The 27789-nt window shown below is 41.4% G+C and overlaps 1 protein-coding gene across 1 annotated transcript; it reads left to right on the top strand.

Moving 5' to 3' along the window:
• The first annotated feature begins 3877 nt into the window (after nt 1–3877).
• On the top strand, nt 3878–26223 carry LOC115362632 (zinc finger protein 638-like). The gene is made up of 25 exons (XM_030056632.1): nt 3878–6177; nt 9365–9426; nt 9963–9992; nt 10460–10653; nt 11301–11417; nt 11884–12110; nt 12987–13208; nt 13472–13570; nt 13696–13730; nt 13821–13867; nt 15534–15565; nt 15874–15993; nt 16113–16244; nt 16383–16424; nt 16858–16998; nt 17659–17823; nt 18163–18540; nt 19489–19776; nt 19837–20016; nt 22100–22282; nt 22951–23221; nt 23543–23911; nt 24489–24608; nt 24729–24850; nt 25903–26223. Exons 1-25 carry the CDS (start codon nt 4753–4755, stop codon nt 25945–25947), a joined length of 5046 nt encoding a protein of 1681 aa, XP_029912492.1. The 5' UTR covers nt 3878–4752; the 3' UTR covers nt 25948–26223.
• Nucleotides 26224–27789: the final 1566 nt, after the last annotated feature.

The raw sequence follows: 27789 nt of genomic DNA, 5'->3' as shown, positions 1-27789 counted from the left end.
CTAGCTGTTCTGATGTTTTATGTTGCCAAACAGCATTTATAAACTATGTGAAACTACTGAACATCTGGAAAACGAGACAAATAATGACCCTTTCTGCGTTCCATACCAGGATGTGTTGCTGAGACAGAGACAAGTTTCAAACAAAGTTGAGTCTCTCTTGATCTGTTTGTCTGAAAAATGTAAGTTTAGTGTCAGAACGCTCAGAAGATATGGGGCTTGTGAAAAATGGGTCCATTGTTTTGATAACTATGGGTCATAATCTGTGTGCTTGTTTACCACGTTCACTACGTCCTGCTCCTTTAGTGGTGAAACCTATGTGACACTGTGTGTGTGTGTGTGTGTCTGTTCATGCCAATTTGCTAGACACACACACACACACCTCTCTCTGTCTTTCACACACACGCACGCACGCACGCACACGCACGCACACACACACACACACACACACACACACACACACACACACACACACACACACTTGACCTAATTGCCCTCTAGGGCGAAAGTTGTGAAACTGGCAAATTGTCGTGGACTGAACGACCAACCAACAGAGCCGGATCTTTGTCTGCTGCCAAAAACTACAAAAAGCAGACCATGGCTCCAAACAGCTCGGAGTTCGATTAGTTAGCCTTTGCAGGACTCGCAGCTGTTTAGTGATTTTGCCTTCAAAATAAAAGCGTTAGATTGATAAACTCACCACAAAAAAACAAATAATGTTCACATGACAGTTATGTTTAAATACTGCCTGGAATCACTAGATTGTAAATGGCTTAAAATGGCCACTAATGAAGCGTGATGCATTATTAATGGGGCACGGGGGTATTCCATAGTGTGTTTTATTTTGAAAGGTGAGACAGGAAGTGTGTTCATTCTGTCCGTCTTCACACTGCTGTGAGGAAACGACTGTAGGCGGAGGGAGAACAACAACAAACCTGCCGCGGAAAACAAAGCGCCACAACATTGTCATATTGTGAAAGGTAGTTATGAAATTCGCCGCCTTGTGATAACTCATACACGATAACGGTACAAGCACAGTCGATGAAACGTAACTAAAGGCTGTGTCGGGTTTGTACAACGCCCAAAAATGGCCGGCGGGTGATGGCGTGTTCTGGACGGCTCCGTGGGTTGCTAGCCTAGCCCGGTTTAAACTCAGGCTGATGTATAGCCTCAGCTCTCTCTCTGTCTCTGTGCATTTCGTTAGACGACTGCGGCTTGTAGAAGCTGTGAGTTGTGTGCAAGCTCTGGGCACGACTGTACGAGCTGATGATATTTCAGGGTTTTGGGACCCCTGCTAGCCTGGCCCGGGTTAGCAGAAGATTCGCTTTGCGCTCTCTGTGGTTTGGCTCGGTTAAAGCTAGCCTCGTATGTAAATATTGACACCCCGCCAAACTCCATTGAAAATTAAACACTGAAACGTGACGTTGCTTATCGGCAAAAGTGTAATCCATCAGTAAACATCAGTGACAGCTCTAAACCCCGTGCACAGTGCACTAGGCTAACGGCCCGCAGGTTGACCACTGTTTGCTTTGCTGCAGCTCGCAGCTTGCATCGGGCGTGTTGTGGAGGCCATTGGGTTTCTGAGGTTTTGCCCAGTTGTCATTACCCACGTGTGCGGTGCTGCTGTCTTCCCTGCAGTTCTGTAGCTGGTGCCAGATGTGTGACGCTGTTCAGGAGCGTCTGCTGCAGGCTGGATCCTGAGAGCATCGCTCCTGTGCGTTTAACATGGCACAGCATAACAGCAACAAATGAGCCCCAAGCCAGGCAAGAAACCCCCTAGTGTCAGTGGTCTCAAACTTTTTTCAATAATGTGCCCCCACAGAATTTCTTTTACAGCCAAGTACCTCTTGACCACTGCAAAAACAACAACAACAACAAAAGGTAGAGAAAAAAAATCCTATCTAAAGAGGTCCAAAACAGCTCCATCAGTGTCTGAAACAACAGGCTTATACTGAGGTTTTTGTTCCCTCTGTTTTTGCTTCTTTTTCCCTTTTTTTGTTGTTTCCAACTGTATTGCTTCTCGATTTCAACCACTACTCAATTTTTGAAAATTGCTGTCCAGTACAGCCACTGTTAATGGAACCAAGGTCAAAACAGGCACCTTATAAATGTAGCTGTGCAAAAGCAGCTGCTTTTAAAATGTAGTTACAGCCCAAGGTCCCTACTAGGTTTTGACATTCTCTTGTTTTTATCCATTTCATATCAACTTTGTTTGATTGATCTGGGGATCCACTCTGTTGTTTGGTTTTTTGACATATTAAAACTTCCATTACTCTTGCCTTCTTCATAAAAGTGTTTCCACCAGTAAAAGAGTGTGGGCCCAGGTCAGTCAAATAAAGTTGGTGTAAGGTGTATGTGTCCCTAAAATGTAAAATATGGGAATCAGTTTTGGGCAAAGACAAGACTGTGTGTATATTCCCCACAAAATGGGGGGAATATACACACAGTGTGTTAAGTAGAATATCACTGCTCTGCATCAGCTAGATTGTATTTAAGTAACTGCACAGTAGTGGAACAGTTCCATGCTGAATTTACCAGTTATTTTTATCAATTACATAAGGTCTTGGGTCTCGTCCTTAAACATAATTCCCTTTTGCCAATAAGCAGGGCAACATTTTGATTTCCACATTTTTGAATGGAGTTTGCTGTGCAGCTTCTTCCACACAAGACAAAAGGGAACACTTTGGGGATAGTTTATGTAATGCTGAACTGTATGGTAGTTAGTGAAATGATTTGGGAGTGGAGGGTTTGGGGGGGGTTAACTGTATTCAAATTATTCAACATGCATAAAATACAATTTTTTATTGAATTGTGTTTTGGTCATCTCAGACAATTGTTATTCTTGCATGACAAAAGTTTTTTTTTTTTTTTTTTTTTGCCAAGTAGCTGTACTTCTACTGGAGGATCAAGTCCTTTTCAGACCAATTCTGACAAGAATTTACACTCTGAAGTAGGGCTGGGCAATAAAACAATAACAATAATTGTTGCAATATAGTTTTCCTCTCTCTATATATATCAAGATATTCAATAAAACATTGATCACTTTAAAACAGATGATGAAGCAAGAATAGAGAAATCTGGTTTGTACATCTGTTCATGAGGAGACGCAGGAATGAAACACTGTGTCTTGGTTGCTAAGAGAGCTTAGCATAGTGCAGTGTGACAAAATTATTTGATGTGTATCGAAATAGTCACTGATATTGACTGAAATAATGCAGCTTATTGTGATAACATCTTTGGCTGTATCGTCCAATTTTTATTTCTAGATAGTTGACTGGCTGTTTCGTGGCTGAAACACGAAAGGTCAGCCATAGTAGACAATTGAATCAGGGATTTGGCATATTAGGCAAGCCTGTGTAGAGTTTGCAGGTAAGGTAAGGATTTAATCTACACTAGCAATTGCCTGTAGTTGTGCATGGTGCTAATCTGGATAATCAACAGTATAGGCCTGTGTAGAGTTGTGCAGGTAAGGTAAAGGTTTGATCAAGACTAGCAGTTGCTTGGAGTTGTGCATGGTGCTAATCCACAAGTTTAACCCCTACACGGTTTATTTGTGATCACTTAACAGGGTGAATTGAAACTAACATCCAGTCATGGATTCTAATGAGTGGCATTCTGTGATTGTTGTAATAAGATAACGTTAAAGTTAGATGGTTAGACCTTGATGACCTTTTGAAATATCAAATCTATTTTCTGCAATGTAATGCTTACCAATTTTATTGGTTGTTCTATAAATGGCTGTAGGCACAGAAAGGTAGGACACTACACTCGCTACTTACGTATTTATTTTGAATATGTTCCAGTGGATGGTATGTGTGTTTTTAGACAAATCATTGACTTAAATAGGAAAAAAAAACTTCTCATATTCTATGCTTGGTGAGCACTGCTGGATTCAGTTTTCGTTTCATTTTATTTCTTTCTTTATTTTTACTGAGGTCTCTTAATTAACTCAAATTTTTGTCCAAAAGAGTCTCTATTCTGCTGCAATAACAAGTGGTGTTTTGGAAGTATAATTACGGATTGACATTTTTCTCAGATCCAGAGGGTTAGGTCTTTGCGTGTTTTTTTAAAAAAAATTTTCCCTAGGTAAGTCAAACTCACATTGGCTATATGAAGTTGTAAATGCGTCTCAGTGATTCACTATTGTTGCATAACGTTACTCTGCTTTCCCGTCCTGAAAGAAAAGCATGCCGGACACACTGGATTAGAGGAAAGAGATCTCAAAGCTGATGCCATTTGTCACCACTGTAACTAATTTTTAAGTGAAGAAGCCACAAACTGAGGATTAAGTCATCTTGTTGTGAAAAAAGGACTTCATTTTAAAATGGAAAAGAAAAGCTTTTTTATCTGAAATAGTATTTCTGCTCTCCACCTCACAGCCTCGCTGTGCTGACAGACGCGTGTTCGCAGCTCGTTCCCACCCTTCGTTTGGACCGGAGTGGAACCTTTGGCACTGCCAGCAGCACCAGAGGGACCCATCTCCTGTTGGGACCTGTGGCTGGTGCTGCAGCAGTGACAGCTCTACAGTTAGCCCAAATTGAGGCTCAGGCCCAGATTGCCCTCCAACAGCTCACCAATCTGGCAACTGTAACTGTTGGTAACCAGTGTCACCAAAACAACGGGTTAACAACGGTGTTATCTCCTCAACTAGCCCTCCTGAATCTTCTCGGGCCACAACAGGTAACCGCTGTTGGGTTAAATTTGCAAGCCAGAAGCAAAAACTACAGATCTACGCAACAGTATCAATTCAGTGCCATGTACCACCACCACTCCCAGCAACAAGGGCCGCCACAGCCCTTCTCAAACAGGCCCAGGCCCACTCATCACCAACAACCACCGAATCAGCAGCAACAAAGTCGTGCTCCCACCGATATGCTATCGCAAGTGTTGGGCTTCCAGTTCCCTCGTCCCACACAGCTGCCCGACGAGCTGGAGTCAGCACTGGCTATCAGGGGCTCGAGGGACATGGACCACCGTATCATGGATCACATCAGTCGACCGAATCAACATCAGAACCAGGGGTCTGGACCTGCGATGGGTCACCAGGTGTCGGAACATGGAGGCTACAGCTCTGGCCCAGGAACACTAAGTGCTGACAGCCAGTTGGGTCACCAACAAGGGATGGACTGGTCAAGCTACCAACAGCCTAGTAAGCTGTTTGCTAATCCTCCATCAAGTGCCAGCCACCAGCCCCAGCGGCATCAGGGGCCACAGCAGCAGCCCCAGAACAGTCACTCTGGAACAAATATACCAAGCTGGAATGTCCCTGCAACAGACACCCCTTCTCCTCAGACCCACCAACCCCATGGCTCTGGGAATGGTGGTGGGAATAGTAGTGGTGGGGATGGTCAGGGCTTATACACCCCAGAGAGTGCAGGAAGTATCCTGGCTAGCTTTGGACTTTCAAATGAGGATCTCGAGGTGCTGAGTCACTACCCTGATGATCAGCTAACCCCAGACACCTTACCGTTCATCCTCCGGGACATCCAGATCAACAAGTCAAACAACCAGAACAACTCAGCTTCCACCTCCTCGTTCTCTCAGGGTATGTCGCACAGCATTCCTGATATGCCGCCGCCTCCCTCTTGTGCTTCACCATTAAGAATGGGACGTTCACGCTCTCCAGAAGTACCCAGCCTTCTTAGCGTTACACAAACGGCGGGTAAAGTTATTGACTATGGTCACGCCAGTCGGACAAAGGACGACAGTAGTGGCAGAGAGACTTTCAAACGAGAGCCACTGTCTAGTGAAAGGACGGTTAAAATGGTTTACTCCCCACCACCATCCTCATCAACTAATAAACACAAAGTGGAAATGTCTGAAAGGCGGCAGGTTCGCTTGGAACCTGCTGAATCAAACAAGCATGGAGACCTGGACTATCGCAGGCCGAGCAGCGACATTCACAAGACCAAACGTTCACCTGTCGGAGAATTTCCACCATCATCGAAATCTCGTTGTCCTGATCGAGACTATAGGCACGATGGGCCAAAACTGAGGCCCTCGCCAAAAACCAGGAGTGAATCTCCCTCATTATCCAGACACTCTTCATCTGGCTCAAAACCACACAGCACCACCAAGAAGTTACCTACCCCCACCATGATAAGTGATTTCTCAGCGGAGCCTCCAAAGGTGTACCCCCATACCTGCTCCCTGTGCCACACACAGTGTGATCAGGAAAAGGTGAGTGTCATCATACCATCGTACCAATGTCCAACAGTTTTCTTTAAAGGGATACCTTCATATTTTGAATGCAAGTATGCTGTCTTTCTTTGCCGGACAGTTGTCCAATTTCTGCGTTACTCCATTCAGTTACTTGTTAGCAGTCCTTATTGAAACCAACTTGTATGAACAAACAAACAAGGTAACTGCTGGCTAGCAGATCTTATTAGTTTGAAGAAGGAACGCTAACAGACTAGCATGCTTTTTTTCAGTTAAACCATGACGATGGATACTTCACAACGTGTGTCTGGCAAAGAAAATTAAGACTTCAGTGTAAACTGAAGTCCAGGTGTACTTATCAGTGCCTGAAGCGCTAGGGCCAAAAGAGCAAGGATTTGTTGCCCCAAACCATTTAATTGGAAAAAAAAAACATGATCTACCGTTTTATCCAGTATCTTATCTGTTTGATTTAAAGTACACCGTTTTATCTAAAGTAGATTAAGCATTCAATTTTCCAAACATTTTCTAATATAATAGTTTGTTCTAGTTCCTTAAAGAGTACTCAAGTAGTTACTTTGTAGGAGCTTTATTATTATTATCTTTATTATTATTTTAACTGCAGTGTTTTTGAATCATGTAATAATGCTCTGAATAGTTCATAGATATTTTAGTAGAGTTGCAGACCACATTACTGGATAGCGACTCTGCCTTGTCAGATAACAGTGCAAATCCCTCCTACCAACCTCCTACCAAAAATAGCATGTTGTTGAATATATAGCCCAAACCCGTAAATAAAAAATAAATCTAAATTATGTTTTCATCTGTTTGCTTATGATTTGACAGTGCCAGATCAAAGTATAATATTCTGTAATGCATGTCCAAAATGGAAGTGTTTTAAGAATTTATACTCTTGAGTTAATTTCCTCTTTCCGATTGGGTGCTGTGCAACTGGTCTTGGTCTGTGCATCACCAAATGACAATTGCACAGCCAGCTCTCTACTGATAGACCTGAGATTAACATTTGAGAAGATCTTTTAGAAATCTGCCTTTGGTGGGAACTTTTTTTTTTTTGGCGGGGGGGCCTTTGAGTAGGAAACACAAAGTGCTCTCAAAGCTGTTTTTGATCAGATTTTTTTGTAATCAACTGATTGGTGAAATGAGTACTCATTTACTCTTACTCACTTTATGATTGGCAAAACTTGAGAGTCAAAGGATACAATATTTTGCTGTTTTTCTGTTGATGTAAGAGGTCCAGCTCTTGGTTTCTTATTTAATACTGAACTTAAACAAGGCTGCTTTGGCTGCGGATGCTATGTGAAGTTAGCCCTTGGTCTGCATTGAGCTCCTCAGTTTAGGAGCACTGAAGATTTTGCTTATGCAACTAATGATGAATGAGCTTGATGAAATTAGTGTTTATATTAGTTCTGTGCATACAATTTGTGGGTTATCCAGTGACAGAAAACTATTTTAAGAATTAATTTTGTTTTTATTGATGGTTTCTCAGAACATAAACAGCTGATGTGTTAATTGCATATTTACATTAGGCCAGTGGATACTCAAGGTGTCCTTCCAGATAGGCACTTATGAATGATTAATCAATTTTGTTTTGAGTGTAGTACATTTTCAGATAATCATTTAGAGGACCTATACAGCTGTTACACTTCAAATTTAAACAACTAAATAATATGATAAAGCAATAGTGACTGTGTATTTCTTAAAATAAAATGTAGGTTATATTTTTCATATTCGTTAGTGATTATTATGGTTGCACAGACAGGTTGCCCACCAGTGCTCCTTGTCTGATCAACATTGTAAATACCATAATAAAAACATTGGCCCCTTAAAGAGAACTTGGTTGATACATCCTCAATTGCTATAGAAAACAACTCAATTTTTGTCTCCAAAAAGCCTTGTGCTCTGGTTTCTGACTTTCTGACAAAAAATGGTTGGACTGACATATACTATAGGTGTAACTTCTTTCAGTGGTTTCTATTCTGTCAGTGTGTTATGACATTAATTACTGCTGGTCTTGACTCTTTTGTGTTTATGTCAGATTTGATGAGTGACGGTTTCATAGATTTAATAGATCCATAGTTTCAAAAAAAAAAAAAAAAATCCAAATATAACCATTATAACCTATATACTGTAGTCTGGCAAAAAACTCAGGCCTTGTAGAGGCAGCAAAGGTACTCCTCAGTGTGCATAATGAGCAAAAAAAAAAAAAAAATGTTTAGCTTAGTGAGTAAACAGTGCTAATCATATCAATAATGTGACCTGGCACACCTGAAGAAGTCTACTGGATCTGAGTTACTTGAGCTGTTTTTTTTCCCACAGTGAAATGGTAATCTGTACAGTTTCTGTGACCGTTTTTATACGCCTTAGTCCATAGAGATCAGTAGAAACAGTGATAGGATTTTGCTGTATTGAGTAATCTGACATTCTCTTGGCCTGTGAACATGTCTGGAATTTTTAGATTCACATGTACCTTTTCTCTTGAATTAGCTTTACTGAACAAAATCATTTTGAAACAATATTTGCGTCAATTAAACACTTTTAAAAATGTTTCTCTTTGAGTCCAACTGTTAAGTTAAATTCAGAATGTTGAAGAAAGACAAAATGCTCTTAAAATGCTTTTTTTCTCCCTGCCAGTAATGTACGTATAGTCTGTCAATGAAGAAGATGGACACAGTGACGCTGAGGATAGTGGAAAGAGGATACGGATCACCTCCGTTGTCTACCAAGGACACAAATTACTTAATATTTGAGAACAAGATCCATAATTTCAAAACAGCCTGAAATCTTTTGAGACTTGTTCCATGGTGTGCATTGGCAAATCCTTTTGGCACTTGTTTAGTAGTAATGTGTAACATGTCACTTAGTTTCCTTGTGCAGAGCAACACCCTTTGTACCTGTACATGCAATTAGACAAGAAGTCAAACATCAAGTAAAAGTCTTCTGTTGTTGTTGACTCCTACATTTCAGTTTGGAATTAACCTGAATATGGGGTTGAACAACCAATGTCAACTTTCATTCCTGGGGTTTTGCACCATGTAATGATACCAGCGCTCTGTAGAGTCATTTGTCATCTCAGTGCTACGCTAGTTTGTTTATTTTCTTTATACACATGATGTGAATATAGCTTTGCTGAGGATTTGTTTCTATTTGTCTCTGTTGTGACGTTTTTCCTCTCCCAACTGTTTCTCTTCAGGATTGGATCGACCATGTTAACACGGTCAGCCACACTGCTGCCTGCAGAGACCTTCGCAACAAGTGAGGATGTTTTTCAATTTTGTCAGCATCCTGCTGAAGCCTTGCATCCTCAAAGACTTAAATGAGCTTGAGAATGAGAGAAATTGGCTTTTTTGTTGTAGATGTTATTGCAGTTTCTTAATTCTTTTTACCGTCATTGCTCCCCATTTTTACAAATTATCAACAGCAAGGTTTTTGAAAAAGTAGTCTAGCACATGTAGGAATATTGATATGTTTCAGATTCAGATATTTTTTGAACATGTTAAAAAAACATGGAAGAATGAAAAGTGTCTCAGAACCAGTGAATAATATAGATAATAATAAATATAAATATAATAAATAAAAACATAAAGCAAATCATGTGTAGACTGCAACATGTGGGATAAAGTGCAGAAGTGTTAGTTTGAGTTGCACATAATTTTTTTTTTTTTTTATCTGCGTGATGTAGGCCATGTTTGCCTATGGAATGTTGAATGACATGCTAACATGCAGTGTGTGTGTGTGTGTGTGTGTGTGTGCGTGCGTGTGTGTGTGCGCGTGTGTGTGTGTGTCTTAAGGTACCCTGACTGGAAACCAAATCTACCAAGGTCAGTTGGACTCTTGATCTTGTGTTTTTAAAAAAAATAGCAAAAAAAACCTATGTTTAATTGGAATGGACTGGTAGTGTAAGTCACTGTATGATCAGTCAGTGGAGTGGGTCCCACAAAAGATGGAAATTTAGTGACAACATACTTGTTGGCTAGAGGATGAAACCTTGCAATTTTGGTGACTGCATGACCTCCCCTGTAGCGCCACCAGCTGGCGTTCATGTTGGGTAGATAATAGGTGCACATGATGGCAAGGGCAGAGCAAACCGTCCAAAATGACAGTTGGCGTCACCCGCGGGACCGGCTTCTTATGTGAATCGTGTAGCTGTAGCTGTGACAACAAACCAGAAATTGACCATTATTTTGTCTTCATCAAAGCCAAAGTTAAAAATGTTCCATTGTCATTTCTCTGCCATTTTGTTTTATCCCTCATCACAGCCCTTGTTTATGTCTTGCATTTTTCCCAGGAGGAGCGACCACAGTAGCAGCCGGGGCCCATGGCACCCTAAGAGGCGCTCTCCATCCCGCTCTGTCTCCCGGTCACTCTCTTGGTCTCCGAGTCCCAGCCCTCCCAGCAAATATAGGGTGCCCCACCATGCACAGAGGCATCCTGGGAGATCTTACCCTCCTCACCACCACCCGCGCCGCCAACATCATACAGGTAGTCCACATGGATATGCAACAGAGCCAATACATTTAATTAATGAAGAACGAGTCACACCTGATTTTTTTTCCCCTTCTGAACTGTATCTTCACATTAAAGGCAGAAGGCTACAAGCTACAAGCCAGACAGAATACTGACAGCACACCTGGCTGCTTTTCAAGTTCTCTAGACTCTAGAGTCTGTCACTATATAATTCACAGTTTTAATAGGAATGATAATTAAATCATCAATATTTTGATTGATTGTTCAGCCCTACTTGGCTCATCATTTTAGTTGTTGGCTTGATTTTGCAATCACTGTGGCCTAGATGGTGATAATTATTGTAATTTGTGAATTGTTCAGATGTGAGCATGAAGCACTAGCACTAAGCTCGTTTTGACAGGATCCCCTTATGATAAGGCTTTGGCTTCCCTTGGCAGAGCAAACCTTGACCAGTGTGAATTTTATAGTCTTCCCTGTTGCAAAACAATGCAGTCATCTTGTAACTTGCAACTCTGGGAGAAAGCAGTCAGTACCCACAAATACTTACAATTTGTCTGTCCCAAAGCCAGATGAATAATGTTGGATCAGATATCCCCTTCAGAGTTGTGTGTTTTGTATGATTGTGTATGTTTTTTCTCCATGTCTTCATTTTCTATCCTAAGAACATGGCCGTCGTTTGGAGCTCCACTCGTCTGGTCTGCACAGCCCCACCCACTCCCATCGAGGCTCCTCATCCTCCAGCACCCATCGGCCTGAGAGGAGGGCCAGTGAGTCATCAGGTCAGTCAATATCTTCCCAGCTGCTCCTTATTCTGAAATAAATTTAACTGTTTCTGAGTACTTTGATATGGGAACCTGGTTCAGAATCTCAGAATGATCCTGATCAGTGGACCGTAATTGCATTACCTTTTCTGGTAATGAAGTAATGTAAGGGATTATGTTTTAATTCTTGATAATCACGCTACAGTTTGTGTTCCTATAAGTATGCCATTACATTACTTAAACATGGGACTTCAGCTGACAAACTCAGTTTTGCGACATGTCTGAATTACAATTATTTTGTCACTTTGCCTTTGACTTTTTTTTAAATCACTGTTCCCTGTCTTGTCATCTTCAGCCCTTTTGAAGAATAACTGAATGTGTGTGTTTAGATGGCTTATAATCAGGCAAACATGAATCAAAATTCAGTATCTGATCTTTGCCTTACTCGTTTCTCTTCCTGCCTCCAACCCTGGCATGTCTATAGAGAGTTCCTCCCGTAGCAGCCTGAAACGTCCACGTGACGGTTCCACCAAACGTCCTATTAGCACCAGCCGCCATCCATCTTCATCAGCATCTAAGTTTGGTCAGCGGTCCAAAACTGGAACACTGCAATTCTTGACTAAGGGTGTCACCAAGACTGGAACTAAATCTGGAACCAAGATCACGAAGACCGCAAACACCAAGGCTGCTGCAAGCAAGGACTCTGACACAGTGGGTTTCAGCTTTCGTTGTTAAAGGCTGGGGGGACCCTGCAACACATTTAGGCTAAGTGTAGCAGCGACTGGACATCTCAGCAGATTTTCATAGATTGGGCCTAGTCAGCTATAGGCAAGACCTGTCATACAAACAGGTTCAAGAAATGAATCTCTTGCCTACCAGTTGAGCCAGGACTATCACAGCTATTTCACGTTTCATTTTTATAAGACAGGGTATCGGTAGATGCTTAAAAAACTTTAAAATGTTTTATGTAAAATTGTCTTAAATTTTAATTTATGAGGTCCTCATTTTATCAAATTGAAAGTGTCAATATTTTCTTTTTGTCAGTTAGTGAAGCTCCTCTGCAAGAAATTTAACATTTCTGATGTTGCACAATTCTAAACTGAATTTAACCTGTTGTAGATTAACTGAACTGACTTTATACCTACTCTCATACACTACTTTTACATGCACACAAAAAACCTGATTCATTTGCTTCAGCATCTGTAAGGAGAAATCCTTTGACTTACCTGTCTCAAATTCTGTGTTTTAAAAGTTCTGGCTTCAATAGTCTTTAATAGTCTGGCTTTAGGAGTCTATTAGAATCATGTAATCAATAACCGGCCATATTCCTACCTGCAACTGACTGCAGCACAAGACCAAATATATAGTTCTTACCTTTACATACATTCATAACGTTGTTGGAATAAGAAAAAAATGATTTGTGAAAAGGTCCTCAAAGCATTAAATTGAACCCTGGTATCTATGGACACTCTCCAAGAACGTCATGTTCTTACAGTTTGAGCTTGTCAACCATGATATTTAATTGTTGTGCCTCTGGTAGATGCAAACAGTTTCTCACCAAACTAACTGCTTGCTCTTGGTTTCTAGTCCCTCAAACCTCCTTCAGCCAAGAAGAAGAAGAAAGTGGCAACTTCATCGTCCCAGTCCTCTGCTGTTGCAGCTCGCCTCGTTTATCTGACTGGTATCCCACTAGATGCTTCAGAGCAGGAAGTGAATGACTTGGTGGCCTCCTTTGGCAAGATCAACAATGTGGTCCTCATGCCAGGCTCAGAGGATGAGGACGAGGCGGAGAATGGCAAAGGACAGAAGGTGCAGTCAAGTTTTGAATTATGCTCTACAATATATTCTTTAATTTAACTTTCCTGATTTTTCTTGTGCTTGATTTTGAAGAGATGAAACTTGAATTGTCTTGCAGGGGATTAAAAAAGTATTATTCCTCGGTGTGCTTGGTGTGTTTTTTCTAATGATAGGTTGATGATTTTTTTCAAACACTAACCCGTGCTACATCATCCTCTTTCCTCTATCCATCCTCCTCTGTCTGTGTACTCTGCTCATCCTTCCCTCATTCCCAGGCATCTGTGTGCATGGTGAGGGCTGAGGATGCACAGGCTCTGGCCCAGTGCACCAGTCTCAGCATCAGAGACCAGCCAATCACTGCCTCGGCAGCCAAGGTACTGTGCAGGAATTACTGAAATGTGGAGTTGATTGGGATATCCTTGGTTGTTTACAAAAGAAAGTTATATCATGTACACCTACACTTACATGTTTTTATATTAATTACCTTTTTGACTTCTAGAAAACTGAAGCAGAGAAATCATTTGACAACAGAAGGTAAGTGTGTAATTATTAGCGTAATTATTTGACCTGTTTTCCTTTTCATCACTCTCACCCTCCATATCTGAACCTTTTATCTCATTGCAGTGATCCTATCCAAGCAAAGGACAATAGCGCAGATGTTGAAGAGCCAGGTAAGACAGTAGTATAATACAGTAAAGAGGTTAAAAGTAGATAAAACTGCTGGTTGGCAAAGTGGGAGTTTGAGGTCCTCAGCAACACCAAGACACCATTGCTAGAAGGTCTAGTTGAAACCAGAAAGCCACTGCAGCTTGATTCATCATTAACAAGTAACATTTTCTTTTGTGCAGCACGCACCAGTAAGAAATTACACAACACCCAGCATGTTGTGCAGCATCTTCAGGTCCTTAGAAAGTCTCAGTGTCTTAAATTCAGTCTCACAAATATGAGGCCTTATAGGTCACTCAGTGGTGTTAAATTGGAATTTACAAGGTTTCAGAAGAATATTGAATGTGATTTCAATGATCTGTCTACTTCTTTTATTCACAGTTAGTCATGTTTTTCTACAGCAGAGTTAGAATTTCCTGTGTTAGATTCCTGCTGGACAGACATAATGCTGCCTTTATAATAACCTGTCTTACTCACCAATAGAGAGAAATCCCACAAAGCCCTTGTGTTTAAAGGTTCTGTGAAAATTCTGTGGGGAAAGAAGTATTGGGTAGATTTGTTGTAGTACCACTTAAGGGGCTCTAGCAGTTAAAAGAATCATCTAGCTAATAACCATTGGAGCCTACTGGCTCCGAGGACCAGACTGCAGTTTTTAAGTTTTTGGGTCATTGAAGGTTTGCATCAGTGCCTTGTGATCTCAGTAGTAAAGGACAGAGTTATTTTTTTAATTATGCATTGAAAGTATAATTTCTACATCTATTAAGTCCCCTAAACACCACTGACCGTAATGCCCTGCGACTAGCAACTGACTGGAGAGTGGTAGCTTTCTTTACTATTTGACAACATGAACACATATTTAAAACCAAGAGAAGACAGTGTGTTGTATTCAGACACTCTCCAAAAACAAAAAAGGCACCACACATAGTATAGTATACATAGTATGATGATTCATATATTGACTATGATTTTTTTTTAGCCTGCCACCAACCTGTTGGTGTGTTCTTTGCCTGGTAAAATTCACATGTGATAACATTGGATCCACTAGAATATTAAATGACATGTAATGTCCCACAAATAATATGTTTTGTATTGATTTTTCTAATTTTGAATATAAGACAGTGTATAGAGAAAATATTCAGTTCATCTTGATGATGGAAATACGTGTCTTGAAAGCTGTGGTTGACAATTATTTTACCTCACAAAATACTAAAACAAATAGGATGCATGCATGTCGGTCATAGCATCTGAATTAGATGACATTACATCTTACCTGCTGTGTGTCCAGTTAACCTAGCTTAGAACCACAACCACTGGCTCAAGTTCCACCTGTATTGCTACACATTTGTGTTTCAGTACAATTGGTTCACAAAATTGTGACTGGTGCTTCTATGGAGTCAGTTATGGAAGAAAATTACTGATGCTTTAATGTTTCATTTGAGTGGATTCCAGTATGCGCTCACATTGCATAGAAAAAGTTCTTCTGGTGACACTCAAGTTACCTAAAAATTGGTTATAAGTGGTCCTCTTTGACAGCAACAAAAACCGTTACTCTGTAAGCTAAAATAAAAAATGTCCAGTATTTAAGGAGGCTTTTGATGGTCCACCAATCTTGTGCAAGGTAGTAGTTGTCATTCAGGTTCTTATTCTGACTTTGTGCTGTTCTCTCCACAGTGACCGAGTGTGATCAGAAGACTTCTGATGAGGTATATGCTTCAGACGCCGTTACAGTGCCATAACTACCTTTTCATTCAGTGTTTAACAAGATAAGTAGAAAGCACTTATGAGTGGATTTAACTGTGAAGCCTGTGCTTGGGGCAGTTTTGGATAAAGTTGATAATCAGACTCAGCATGCTCAGGTCTGTTTTTGTGGGGTTGAATCTGACAAGTTTGGGCTAAATTGAGCAGGACTGATAGATCAATTCAGTTCCTTCATAACTAGTGGTTAAATATGAAATGAAATGGTAACAATGCAGACAATTTCATTGTGTCCTATTGTGGTGTTTATTTGCAGAAGGGTATCGTCTTGATCACAGGACTTCCCGAGAGTGGTTGGTCAGAGACTGACATCATTAACCTTGTCCAACCTTTTGGAACTGCATCTGACATTATTGTGGCACCAGAAGTTGGAAAGGTGGGCACCAAGGCTTTGCTCCTGCATCACAGATATTATAGCAGTCACAGATGATGGCATCTTGGAGACAAATTAATGCAAATGCTTAGGATGCTGAAAATCTCCCACTTGCCTGTCAGGTGCTGTTGTCTGTGCCAGACGTGGAAACTGCTCAAGAGATGGTGAAGGTCCACAGCTTCATTCCAGCAAAGATTCAAGACTCAGAGCTCAAGATAATCCACCTTAAACAGACCATCAGCCTCAGTACACCAGTAAGACTGTATTACCCATCTTCACTCTTCTTTCAAAGAGTTTTTTATATGTTTGTTTACCTTTCTGAGTTGACCTGCTGTGAACTGTGATTAATGACTGATAATGGCTGAATAAATAGTGACTTTTTTCTCATGCAGGTGGCACTCTACAATCTTCTGAAGGGATCAGTGGACCCATTAGTGAGTATTTAGACATTATAGTTGCCTGTCACTTCCATGATCAAGTTATTGGCTGACTTGGCGATTGATTGATCCATTTATTAAATGGTTTGACGGACCAAATGATTAACCGGTTAATTTATTAACTGGTTACTATTCACTATTTTGACTATGTATTTTGCTGTGCAGCTAAATTGATTAAAAACACAATATTTGGTTTTATGAGAGAACATAATCTGCTTAGAATGATCGAGGTGATCGTGAAATATGTGTATCACCTATGAGGGTCATTTGATTTCAATTCCAAGACAAAGAGGTCTGTCATTATATAAGAATACAATACCCTCTGTTTTATCCATTTATTTCAAGTGATATGACTGACTGAACTGGTGATTGACGAATGATTATTCACTGGGTAATTAGTAAACATTTGATTTGCCTTTGGATCCTGCAGGAGACTCCACTGCCAGTGAGCTGGAGCAGCCTGTTGGTGATCAGTAATGTTCCTGACACGCCAACTGGCCCCTCTGAGGTCCAGAAACTGGTCCGACGCTTTGGAAATATGCAAAAGTGCCTGGTGCTCAACAAAAACATGGTGAGACCACTAGTTTCCATTTATTCCACTATGATATGACAATTAACTTTCAAATACTTGAAACTCTCTGCAAACCAGAATTCCATCACCATAATAAAGTCGTCCACAGGAGTTTGCCTAAAAGCAGCAGCAGTGTGGTTTCTCACCTTTTTGGCCCTCTCAGAGACCTTAGCACTGGAAAATAGTCCCTGGGGAAATGTTTGCTTCACACAGCCAATTATCACTTCTGTCGTTTATGAATGGCAACGACACAACATAATATGATGGGTGTTGCAACCAAAAATTTGAATTTGAAAATTGAGGGCTTTTGATTATGTTGTGAAATCTTCACAACATAATCTTCATAAAATGTCCTCAAGGTCGGAGGTCTGGAGCGGTCCAGAATCCCTGTTTCAACTGTTTGCATTGTGAGGCTGATTGAAAAATGTGTCCTGTACTGTGTTTCTCACTGTTTTAACATGTACTGAGTTCTCACCTGATTTTCCTTTAATGTTTTTGACATGGTGATAATTCTTTCTGTCAACAGACAAAAACAGTCTTGTTTGCAAGGGCTTTGTAAATTTGATTTGAGATGAGCCTTGTGTTCATGTGCATTTTTGTTTTGTTTTGTGTTTTTCAATTACTCTTCCATCCTTCCCAATTCCGTCTCTCTTGAATCAGATCATTTGTGAGATGGCAACCGCTGCCGTAGCCCTGTCGGTGTACAAGCGCTTCCAGAAATTCCCATGCATCATCCAGAACAACCCTCTGTACTTCTCACGCAAAGCCGACCCCAAACTAAACACACAAAACAAGATCATCGTTGCCTACCTGGATTCCTCCAAGGTCAGTGTGCTTGCCAGTGAATTGTGTTTGCCAGGATTTGCCAAGGTTGCGATATTAACAGAGATGTACAAAATCATTTTGAAGCAGTCAGCCAAACAGTCACATCTGCTTATCAGAGGTGGAATTGGAGTAATAGTCTTGATTTTGTAGAGTAACTATCAGACATCATTTCTAGTGAACTTTAAAGTGAATCACCCTCATAATAAAATTGAACTGGTTCAGAGTGTCTACAGCTTTTTTTTTTTTTTAACCAACATTTGACATGGTTTCGTACAGCAGTCTCCTGTATCCAACATTTCATGCTACACTGTCTGACACTTCACGGTTTTCTGGTCTTAGGATTCACCTTCCAATGGCAAAGAGAGCCAGACAACAGCAGCTACAGACAAGGAGGAGTCCGAGCATCAAGAGATTGCCGATTCTGCGCTGGAGAAGAACGAAAAAGAGAACGATGAGAAGTATGGTGAGAAGATGGAAGGAGATGAGACAATCAGTGGTGAGAACGAAGTTGTGAGAGAAGAGCAAAGCAAAGACGGGGATGACGAGGTGAAAAAAGAGCAGCCTGCCGGTGAGGTTTCAGATCCCACTGCGGCAACAGACACCAAACCGGAAATCACAAATGAGAAACTCAGAAATAACAAGACTCCCTCTGACAAAGAAGAAATAAAGGCCTCTAGCTTTGATGGGGCTGAGGCTGCCAACAGCGAGCTGCCCAAGGTTGGTTTTATTATAAGTTACATTCATAACCTAATACATGGTTTGTCTGAACACATTTTGCGTAAGTTATAGATTTTATTTTATTTTTGTAGCTGATCACTACATGTTTGATTAGTGGTAGATCAACAAGGGTTTTTTAGGTGGCCGATGCCAAGATCTAGAGAGCAGAACTACTGATGGCTGATATATAATTCCAATATCAAGTTGTTTTTGCATCTGATCAATACAACAATCTGATAGTTATAATAAAGGAGACACAAAGTTACTGATAAAAAAAAATGCTACTAAATGAACATTTATGTAACACTGTTGTCTGTTTTGTTATTTATTAAGCCCCTAAAGATAATCTCTGTTCATCAGTGTTACTTATTTTGAGTTTTTTTTTTTTTTTTTTTTTTTTTTTTTTTTTTTTTTCTCATCAAAAACATCTCCTAGTCCCTTAGACATAACTCTAAACCTTGCCCTCAATTTAAATGCACAGATCTATGAATGTGCACAATGGCACCCCCACCCTCTTGCCTGCTGGCCTAATAGTGTCCTGTTCCTGTTCATAATGTAACCATGAAAAAAAAATATTTTCAGTGAATCTCTTAGTTAAACTAATAAATAGATGTAAGAAAAACACATTTTTTAGTGGAGAAGGGCTTGAAGTAGATCTGCATTCTGTGTGCGGTGCACTTATTGTAAATGAAAAAAATGCATCAACCAGATGTCTACGGCTAAATGAAATACTAAACTTTGAAAAAAAGAACAAAACATAGAAAACTTGTCACTCAAAAAACAAATAAAAAAAAAAATTTAGCCACATTGACATGCTGCCTGCACACATTCTTTATTTATCAGCCACATGAGCACAGATATTGGCCAATCCCAAGTATCTCAGAATACCAGATATCGGCCTGGTTAATTGCTCTATCTCCAATTTTGATCCTTGTTTTGGCGTTTCAGGTTACCCAAGAGATGGTTGATGCGCTGCTGGAGGAGTGCCGAACGAGAACCGCCGACCCTCCCGGCCAAACAGCGACATCCCCTCGCACCGAGCAGGAAGAAGCAAAAATGGAAATCGCTGATGGAGATGAGGGGGAGAGCGAGGGAACAGCACCGGAAAAAAAGGAGCTTGTGAAGAACAACAAAGAGGAGGAAAAGAGGAAGAAACAGGAGAGGGAGAGGAAAGAGAGGGAGGTGAAAAGGGAGAAAGAGGCGAGGGAAAGGGAGAGGAAGGAGAAAGAGAGGAGGGCCCGGGAAAGGGAGGAGCGGGCCAGGAGGGAGAGGGAGCGGAAGGAGGAGGAGAGAAGGGTGTGGGAGAGGAGGGAGGAGGAACGAAGGGAGTGGGAGAGGAGGGAGAGGGAGAGGAAAGAGAGGAGGAGAACATACAGAGAAGGTTCGTCAGGCTCCAGGTCATCTGGGAGGTCGGACGCAAACAGGCGGAGCTCCGGGAAGGATGGACAGATTACAGTGGCTGAGAAGGCCAAAAAGGTGAGAAGCCACTGTATAGAAGATACATATTGTTTCTCCCTTTGTGACATTTTTTTATGCAACAAAATTGGTTCAGTTGCAGAGGCTATAGAGTGGTAAAAATGCTCCACTCTATGTTTATGTATAATAATGGCAGGATGATGTAGATTTATTTATTTATTTATTTTTAATTTCAACCCTCAAGAACTGTCATCAGATACCTTCAAAGTGCCACACTTGCACACACAATGCTCCAATATTGTAAACGTAAAAATGTTGCACCCTGAAAAGGCAGATGATAATGAGGGAAAATGCTCTTAGTTGCTCAAGTTTTGTCCAGTGCCAAAACAAAGATCATCGATTCGATTTGTTAAGCTAACAGACTGCAGAATTAGTTTTTAATGAAAATGTTGTGCAAATGAAATGCTCTAATAACAATAATTCTTTAATTCTTTCACATGAGGGGGAAGTAGGAAATGAGTGGTGAAAGTCTGCATACCCACCACCAACTACCTACTGCACAATGGAATGTTTTTTTTTTTTTTTTTTTCTCCTTTGGGCACCATTCTGTGCATTGTGTGCTTTAACTGCCTTGTACTGAGCTCAGTTCTTTCAGTTTTTCACAGACCTGTCCTGTTAATAATAATAATAATGATAATAACAATTACAAACATTATTTATATAGCACATTTCATAATATAAATGCAGCTCAATGTGCTGTACACTTATAGCAATAAAACAGTAAAAAACAATAAATAATAGACAGTAAAACAATAAAACCCAATGAAATTAAAAGACTTAAAAGCATAAGAAGAAAAAAGATAAAACTGGTAATAAGTAATTAATTAAAAGCAAGCCTATAGAAATAAGTTTTGAGCTGATTCTTAAAATTATCGAGCTTGTTCCAAATCCTCGGTGCATAGTTACAAAAAGCTGATTTGGAACAGACTCTGACAAACAGTCTGAAAGGTAGGAAGGTGCTAAGCCATTTAGTGCTTTCTAAACAAATAAAAGAACTTTAAAATCTATCCTCAATGCTACCGGTAGCCAGTGCAAAAATGCTAATACTGGTGTAATATGTTCTCTTCTGCTGGTTTTGGTTAAAATTCTTGCTGCTGAATTTTGAACGAGTTGCAGCCTATCTATGTTTTTTTTTTGGTTGTGCGTTGGATCCCCACCGCTGCCAACTCTGCCCAAATGAGAATGTTTTGCATATGTAGTCAAACACTGCCAGTTTGAAGTTGAACATTATCCTCTGCCCGGATAGTGAGCAGAGTCCTAATGTCCTCTTTTGACCAGTACATCCACTTAGACACGGACACACAGACATGGATTATTTTACTGGCTGCTGGATATTTTCATCACATAACATCTAAGTTGACCGATGATCCTGTCCCCCAAAAAAGTATAGATATTTTTTTAAGTTTAAGTGAACAAAAAACAGTGTTTTGTCCATGCTTGTATGTTGAGTTTGAACTTTGTCTGTTACAATTGGCCGTATAGTTCAATGTTTCTTGCATTATCCAATGTATTACATAGTTCAGGGCAGCTTGGCTGCTAAGCAGAGGATAGACACAGCAGGAGCCAGATGTACTTTCTCTATCTTGTTAGTTAGGTCTGTTGCATGAGATACACGCCCAGTCAACATTCACACACATAGCATCACACATTCCAGAAACAAGGCATGGACAGTGGTTGGCCTGTCCATGTCCGGGTAACTGGCCAATTATTCTCGGTTGCGTTTAAGTCCAACCTATGTACGGGGCAGGCCCAAGCCCAAGAACATAAATGTGTATCATTTCCTGATATCTGGGCTCTTTCTGACTGAGATCCTGCGGGAGCTCTGTCACACTGAGACCAGCGCTGCCTTGCTTTATATGTGACCATAATAAATATTGCATCAGAAAATTGAAGACTGACTCCGGTCTGTTCTTGGGCTTTCAACAAAAGAATCGGGAGCTAACATGTCGTATGTCTTAAACAGGAGTCAGCCTTTAAGCACTAACCCCAAAAACCTTGAATTCCAGACGGTTACTTAAAGCTTTGTTTGGTTCTGTTCTCATGTGAAGTTTTTGATTGTTTTGTTTGTTTGTTGTGCCCTCAGGAAATGGAGGAAGAGGAGGAGGAGTTTGATTTCCCGTTCGACATGGGCGACTTTGTGACAGTAGATGAAGTTGGAGATGTTGCTGACCTCACCAGTTCTCCTCCTCCTTCTGTTCACATGGACGCCACAGGGAAGGAGGAGGAGGAAGGCACCTCCACACCCGTCCAGCAGGACACTCCTGAGGTACTTTTTAACGGTCCCTGGGAGGGGGCAGCCCTTAAAATCTGAATGTACATCTGTCTCTTGCATTATAGAGTGAGACGTCTGCCTATTTCATTATACAGCGAGATTTCCATAATTCAGTGGACATCCTGTAAACATTTCGTGCGAAAGAATTTTTCTGGATGGCTGTGTTGTTGAGATGAATGAGTAGGAATCAGTGAGCAAGACCGAAAATTAGTTTCGTGTAAAATCTTACCGTCTGACAAGTGGTCTAACTTCTGCTGCTATTTACTCGATGAAAGTTGTTCAGGAAGTATCAAGAGATACTTCATCTAATAACAGGTGGCATATGTTTCCAGAGCTCTCCTCCCTTATCATTCTCCTGTTTGTGTTTACAGGAGATGAAATCTGTAGTGCACTTGCATGATTTGAAAACCAGTTTTTTGCAATTTAAAATGTTGGGAAACCGTTGTAAATGGTTTAAACATTTAAAATCAGTGGTATGCCAATATAATTCCATGTGCAGTGTTTGAGTAAATAAATATTTGTTAAACAACTTATTTTTAAATTTTGAAAATCATCCATGAAAGTCCATAAAGTTGAGAGTTGGACCTACAAGCAATGAAAAGACCCCCTGAAGCCATTAAAGACCCCTTCAATCGCCCCTCCCAACTGTGCTCCGCTCTCAGACACCACCCACAGCCGGGACAGCAGCAGAGGCCTCGGTGGATGCCATGCCTGCTCCAGACAAGGTGGACGCACCAGGTTCAGAGCCCGAACCGAAACCACAACCCGAGCCTGAATCTGAAGCTCAACCTGCCACTGACTTGGAGAATTCAGCCTCCAGTCCAGCCCTCACCTCTGCGGCGTCGCCTTCGGCAGCCCCGCAGACCGCTTCCCCCTCAAGCCAAGCAGTTACACCAGCACCTCCGCCGGAGCCAGAGAGTACACCTGAGACAGGTAGAATCACACATCTACACCTGTGTTTGTTTGATGGGAATGGGTGCCCTGATTCAGCATACTTAATCAACACCAGGAACCTGCCATCATGACCAGTGAGGAAAAGAGATGCTAAAATTTCTTTTTGAGCTAATTTTGTGTGTGGTGTACTTGACCCAGCCAGTATTAAAACCAATGAAGTAATTATTATAGTTGCATTTTATGGTTGTTTTGTGTATTGTATGAGGTTAGAGAAGCAAACTATCAATATTAAATCGAAACTGACCAGTCCACCTTTAAAGGTACCATTTTCACAAGTCTGTCATCATTATTGTCTTGTAGTGACCGCACCCACAGTCACGTTAGACTTCACCCCTGAGGTTGACTCCATCCCAGTACCTGCCCCCATCACTACAGCCAGCTCACCTATAGCTGACCTGGTCCCAAGCAGCGAGGCTGCCTCCTCTGCAGAGAGCCCCTCAGCAGGAGCAGTGAAGGCAGAGGAGGGGAACGGGGAGGAGAACAAAACGTCCTCAGTCAACCACAGCCAGGCTGAGATGGAGGAGATGGCGGTGGCAGTGGTATCGGAAAAAACAACGGAAGTGAAGATGCAGGATGAGGAGGAGGAGAAGAAGTTGCAGGACGAGGGGGGCAAAGACAAGGAGTTGCAGAGCGAGGACAAAGAGAAGAGCGTCCCTGTGGCTGGAACAGGTAAGATTAACATCTTCAACAGGAGAGCAGCGGTGATCAAGGCTTGTGGCGGAAAGTTGAAATCCGTGGTTCAGCGGTGAAAATGTGGATGGGAGAAGTGAATGACTCTCTTTCCCCTCAGCCCACACCTACTGTCTCGGCGTCCTTTAACAAGGCACTGGTCTTCCCACTGCTCCCAGTAAACTGGTTGCACTGGGCAGCTGCCAGTTGCTAACAGAGGAAGATAAAAGGGGCAGCAGCACCTTTAGGTGGCATTCACACAGAATCTGGTGATTTGCCACAGCGTCTTCCGACAGTATGAGTGTGTCATTCAGTATATACATTTTTTTAACAGCTGGTTTAGTGTGACAGCATTTACACTTGGAAATGGACCAGAATTCAATATTTGTTTGATTCTGTCGTGCACCGGTTTAATCTCCACAGTACTGACAGTTACAGTTTGAGTGACTTTAAATTAACAGGTTCTTTGTTAAATTATTCCAAGAAATGGAAAAATGCAATTCCCTTTGTACTGCACCTTTTCAAGAGGTTTAAATCACAGCAGTGTGTTTTGATGTCGATCTCTCCTCTTTCTCAGAGAAACATGAGAGATGTGAGGATGAGAAAGACGAGGAGTGTGTGAAGAAGAAACTGAAGACAGAATCTTCCTCTTGTGAGGCCTATGCTCTCCCTCCTTTTGACCCCAACAACCCAGTTGGTGAGACACAATCCCTGTTCTCTAACATTGCATAGAATTTTTAGAAAAGATTGATTGCCATAATGTTTGATTCATTGGATAGTCATCAGCAATTCTTGTGTTTGTGTGTGTTAACTCCAGGTATGGAGTTCCTAGTCCCGAAGACAGGTTTCTTCTGTAAGGTGTGCAACCGGTTCTTCAGTGGAAGCCAGGAGGCCGAGATCAGTCATTGCAAAGGCCTCAAACACTATGAGAACCTGCAGGTAGGAACCACAACACAGCACCCGCGACAGAAACAAAACAGTCATAATTGTACCACGGTCTGAACACCATGACAAAAACCTAGAGACAAGAGCTGCGTACATGCCACAAGACTTAATCAGAACCTTGGATGCTGTTGTGTTATGTAGGTAACTGTTTCTTCAGTATGGACAAACCAAACTGGAATCTCATGCGTTGAAATCTGTTTAGTGCAAATCAAACAACCGGTCATGTTGAGGAAGTGTCACTACCTCAGTCCAGTCACGTAGCTGCGATACTTAGCTTGGCTTACCGTAGCTCCAGTTCCTGTTCCCTCATCTTTCAGTATCAGAATCGCATGTTCAGGCATGAATGAGGGCGTAAGGGTTTTGGAGAGGGTACTGAAATCTCAGGCGGGTCAGGCTGTTTGAGATCACATTTTTGACATATTGTGCCCACTCTGCAAGGTTTCCTACAAAAGCTTTTAGCCTCAACGTCTGCACCTCTAGGTAGGGTCCAAAGTTAACTTTTTGGCTCATCTTCCAATGGCAGGTAAACAGCCCTAAAACTGCCTCATGCATTATTTGGCTAAAAATAATCACCTCAAGTGACAGTCCTCAAGGTGCCTCGCCAAGTTTGATGTGTTAGCCCATTTTGTTGGCACCGCTTTGTAGCCTTGTTTGCATAATGGCCTGTTGATATCCTTGGCCTGATCATGTTTGTCAGGCTCACATTAAGGGGCTCTTCAGCACCTGCAGCCAAAGCACCCAAAAGTAAAAGCAGAAAGTTATTGAAGCTAACCTGAAATAACACTGAGACAAGAAACACCTGAAGGTGAGAGGAGAGGTGTGTAGGCAATGGGCAGTGATACGTTCTTTCTGTGTGTGTGTGTGTGTGTGTGTGTGTGTGTGTGTGTGTGTGTGTGTGTGTGTGTGTGAAAAAGATTTTATTTTTTATTTTGAAAAAAAAAAAAAAAAAAAAAAAACAACAATTTATTTTTCCATCAAACCAAAAGTTTTGTGCCTCAAAGAAGCCAAAAAATTCTCTAAGTTGTCTTGTGTTTATTCCTTTTTAGAAATACTTGCAGAGCAGGAAGACGGCCAAACCGGTCTCCTGCTGAGCCTCGTTACGAGATGCTGGTGGACTGAACGTAGTCATTCCTTTTTGTTTATAGATGGTTTCCTCGTCGCTCCCCAAGGGTCCACTCGCATATTGGTGTAAAAGAATTTCAACATGGCTTGTTTCCTTTTTGTAATGTGGTATTGATTTGTCATGCATAAGAAGAAATGAATATTGTGTACAGCAAAAGGTTGACTGCCAGTGAAAGCTGCTCAGTTGTTTAATAAATTTAATAAAATTGTTTAAACAATTTATTAAATTGATTTACTAAATTGTCTGCCTTTGTTACTTGTTGAAATCTTTTCATTTTTCCATAGCTCTGTGCAGTTTAAGGGGAAGTAAAATGTAATAATCTTGCCTTTTGTAAAAAGTTATTAGTTATTACGTAATGATTTTAGGGAGAAAATCTCTTCTGTTTAACTTGATGTATTTTTATCATCCACAACTGTGACATAAATGACTAAAGGACAACTAATCAAACGATGTGTCCTACACTTCCTAGTTTTCCCAGCATCACCAGCCTAGACGCTCAGCACTGACAAGGGAAAATATCAGACAGACTTTGGCCTCACATGCAACAGCTGCTGGGACAAAATCAAGTCACAGTAACAAAAGATCCAACTGTGCCGTCATGGGCTCACAGAAATCCAGAACCAAGTCCAGGTAGAAGAACCACACATGAGACATAATGAATCTGTGTGCTTGGCCTTTGACCCTTGTGCCCCTTTTCCACCAAAAAGAACCTGGTGCTAGTTTGGTGCTGGTGCTAGAGCCAGTGCTTAACTGGTTCCAACAAAGAACCGGTTTGCTTTTCCACCGGCCAAGAGACAAGCGGAGCCAAGTCAGACCCATGTCATTACGTCAGCGTAAAATGTGATCACATGGGCGTGGGTGTATGAGATGCTCGCTTGGAATCACAATAACCAATATGGACGACCTCATCGTAGCGATGCAAATACTGCTCGTGTCTTTACAAGCCTACATTGCGATCCAGAGGCGAAAAACGCAGTTATTGCTGGCTACCCGTCGTATTCGTGGTCGGAACGAATGACGACTATGTTTAGCGAGAGTTCGCTGTTCCCGTTTGGGTCTGTAACCCCGCCTACCAATGACATGGTGGGTCGCGTCATTGGTTCTTTCTCTGGCCCCTGTTTAGCCCCTGCTCGAAGTTGGGGCTTGCCTGGAACCAGTTTGGAACCAGTTTGGTCAGTGCCTGGGCAGTGGAAAAACAAAGAACCGGTGCTAAGTCAGGCACTGGCTCCGAACCAGCCCTGGAACCTCTTTGGTGGAAAAGGGGTATTGGATTCCCGTGCATGTGCTCAAATGACCCTTTCCTGCATAGAGCACATATGTGGTACAAATCCAGAGATTTGTCAACTGACCATAAAAATTTAATTCATCTAGATTCAAGGGTATAGTTTTTAAATCTGAGGAAACACATCCATAATGCAAGGGTATAGCTATACAGATATTCATCATTACTTTTTCTGGTCATGGGTCATATCACATGATAGGTGTTTCACCCCTCTGTGTCAGTCAGCCTCAGAGGGCTGTAGTAATGGATGCTGTAGTTGTATGCCTCTTTTAAGTCGGGTGACATTCTGAAGCCTCTGTTCCCTGTCCTTCATGTCTCTGCTTGTGTGTGTTTTCAAAATGACAACACAAATTTTATTCTTTGAAAAAGGTAATAGTCTCTTGGCAAACAAGAGACACTGGCTTCTCTTTATACTCGGTAAAGAAGCACTCAGTCTCCCACCTCTCTTGAAATCGTCTGCCTTCAGTATCAAGTTTTTTTTTTTTTTTTTTTTGAGCCATTTTGTGTTAGCAAGCTTGCTACCTTGCA

Source organism: Myripristis murdjan, chromosome 1 (assembly GCF_902150065.1).
Source record: "Myripristis murdjan chromosome 1, fMyrMur1.1, whole genome shotgun sequence".
NCBI lineage: Eukaryota > Metazoa > Chordata > Actinopteri > Holocentriformes > Holocentridae > Myripristis > Myripristis murdjan.
This window is presented reverse-complemented; position numbering and strand designations above follow the sequence as displayed.

Excerpts from the sequence above, each read along its gene's own strand:
- LOC115362632 (XM_030056632.1), top strand. The coding sequence starts at position 4,753 with ATGTACCACCACCACTCCCAGCAACAAGGGCCGCCACAGCCCTTCTCA. Across the intron at positions 13,209-13,471 it reads AGAATGGCAAAGGACAGAAG|GCATCTGTGTGCATGGTGAG; the intron begins GTGCAGTCAAGT and ends CCTCATTCCCAG. Across the intron at positions 16,245-16,382 it reads CCATCAGCCTCAGTACACCA|GTGGCACTCTACAATCTTCT; the intron begins GTAAGACTGTAT and ends TTTCTCATGCAG.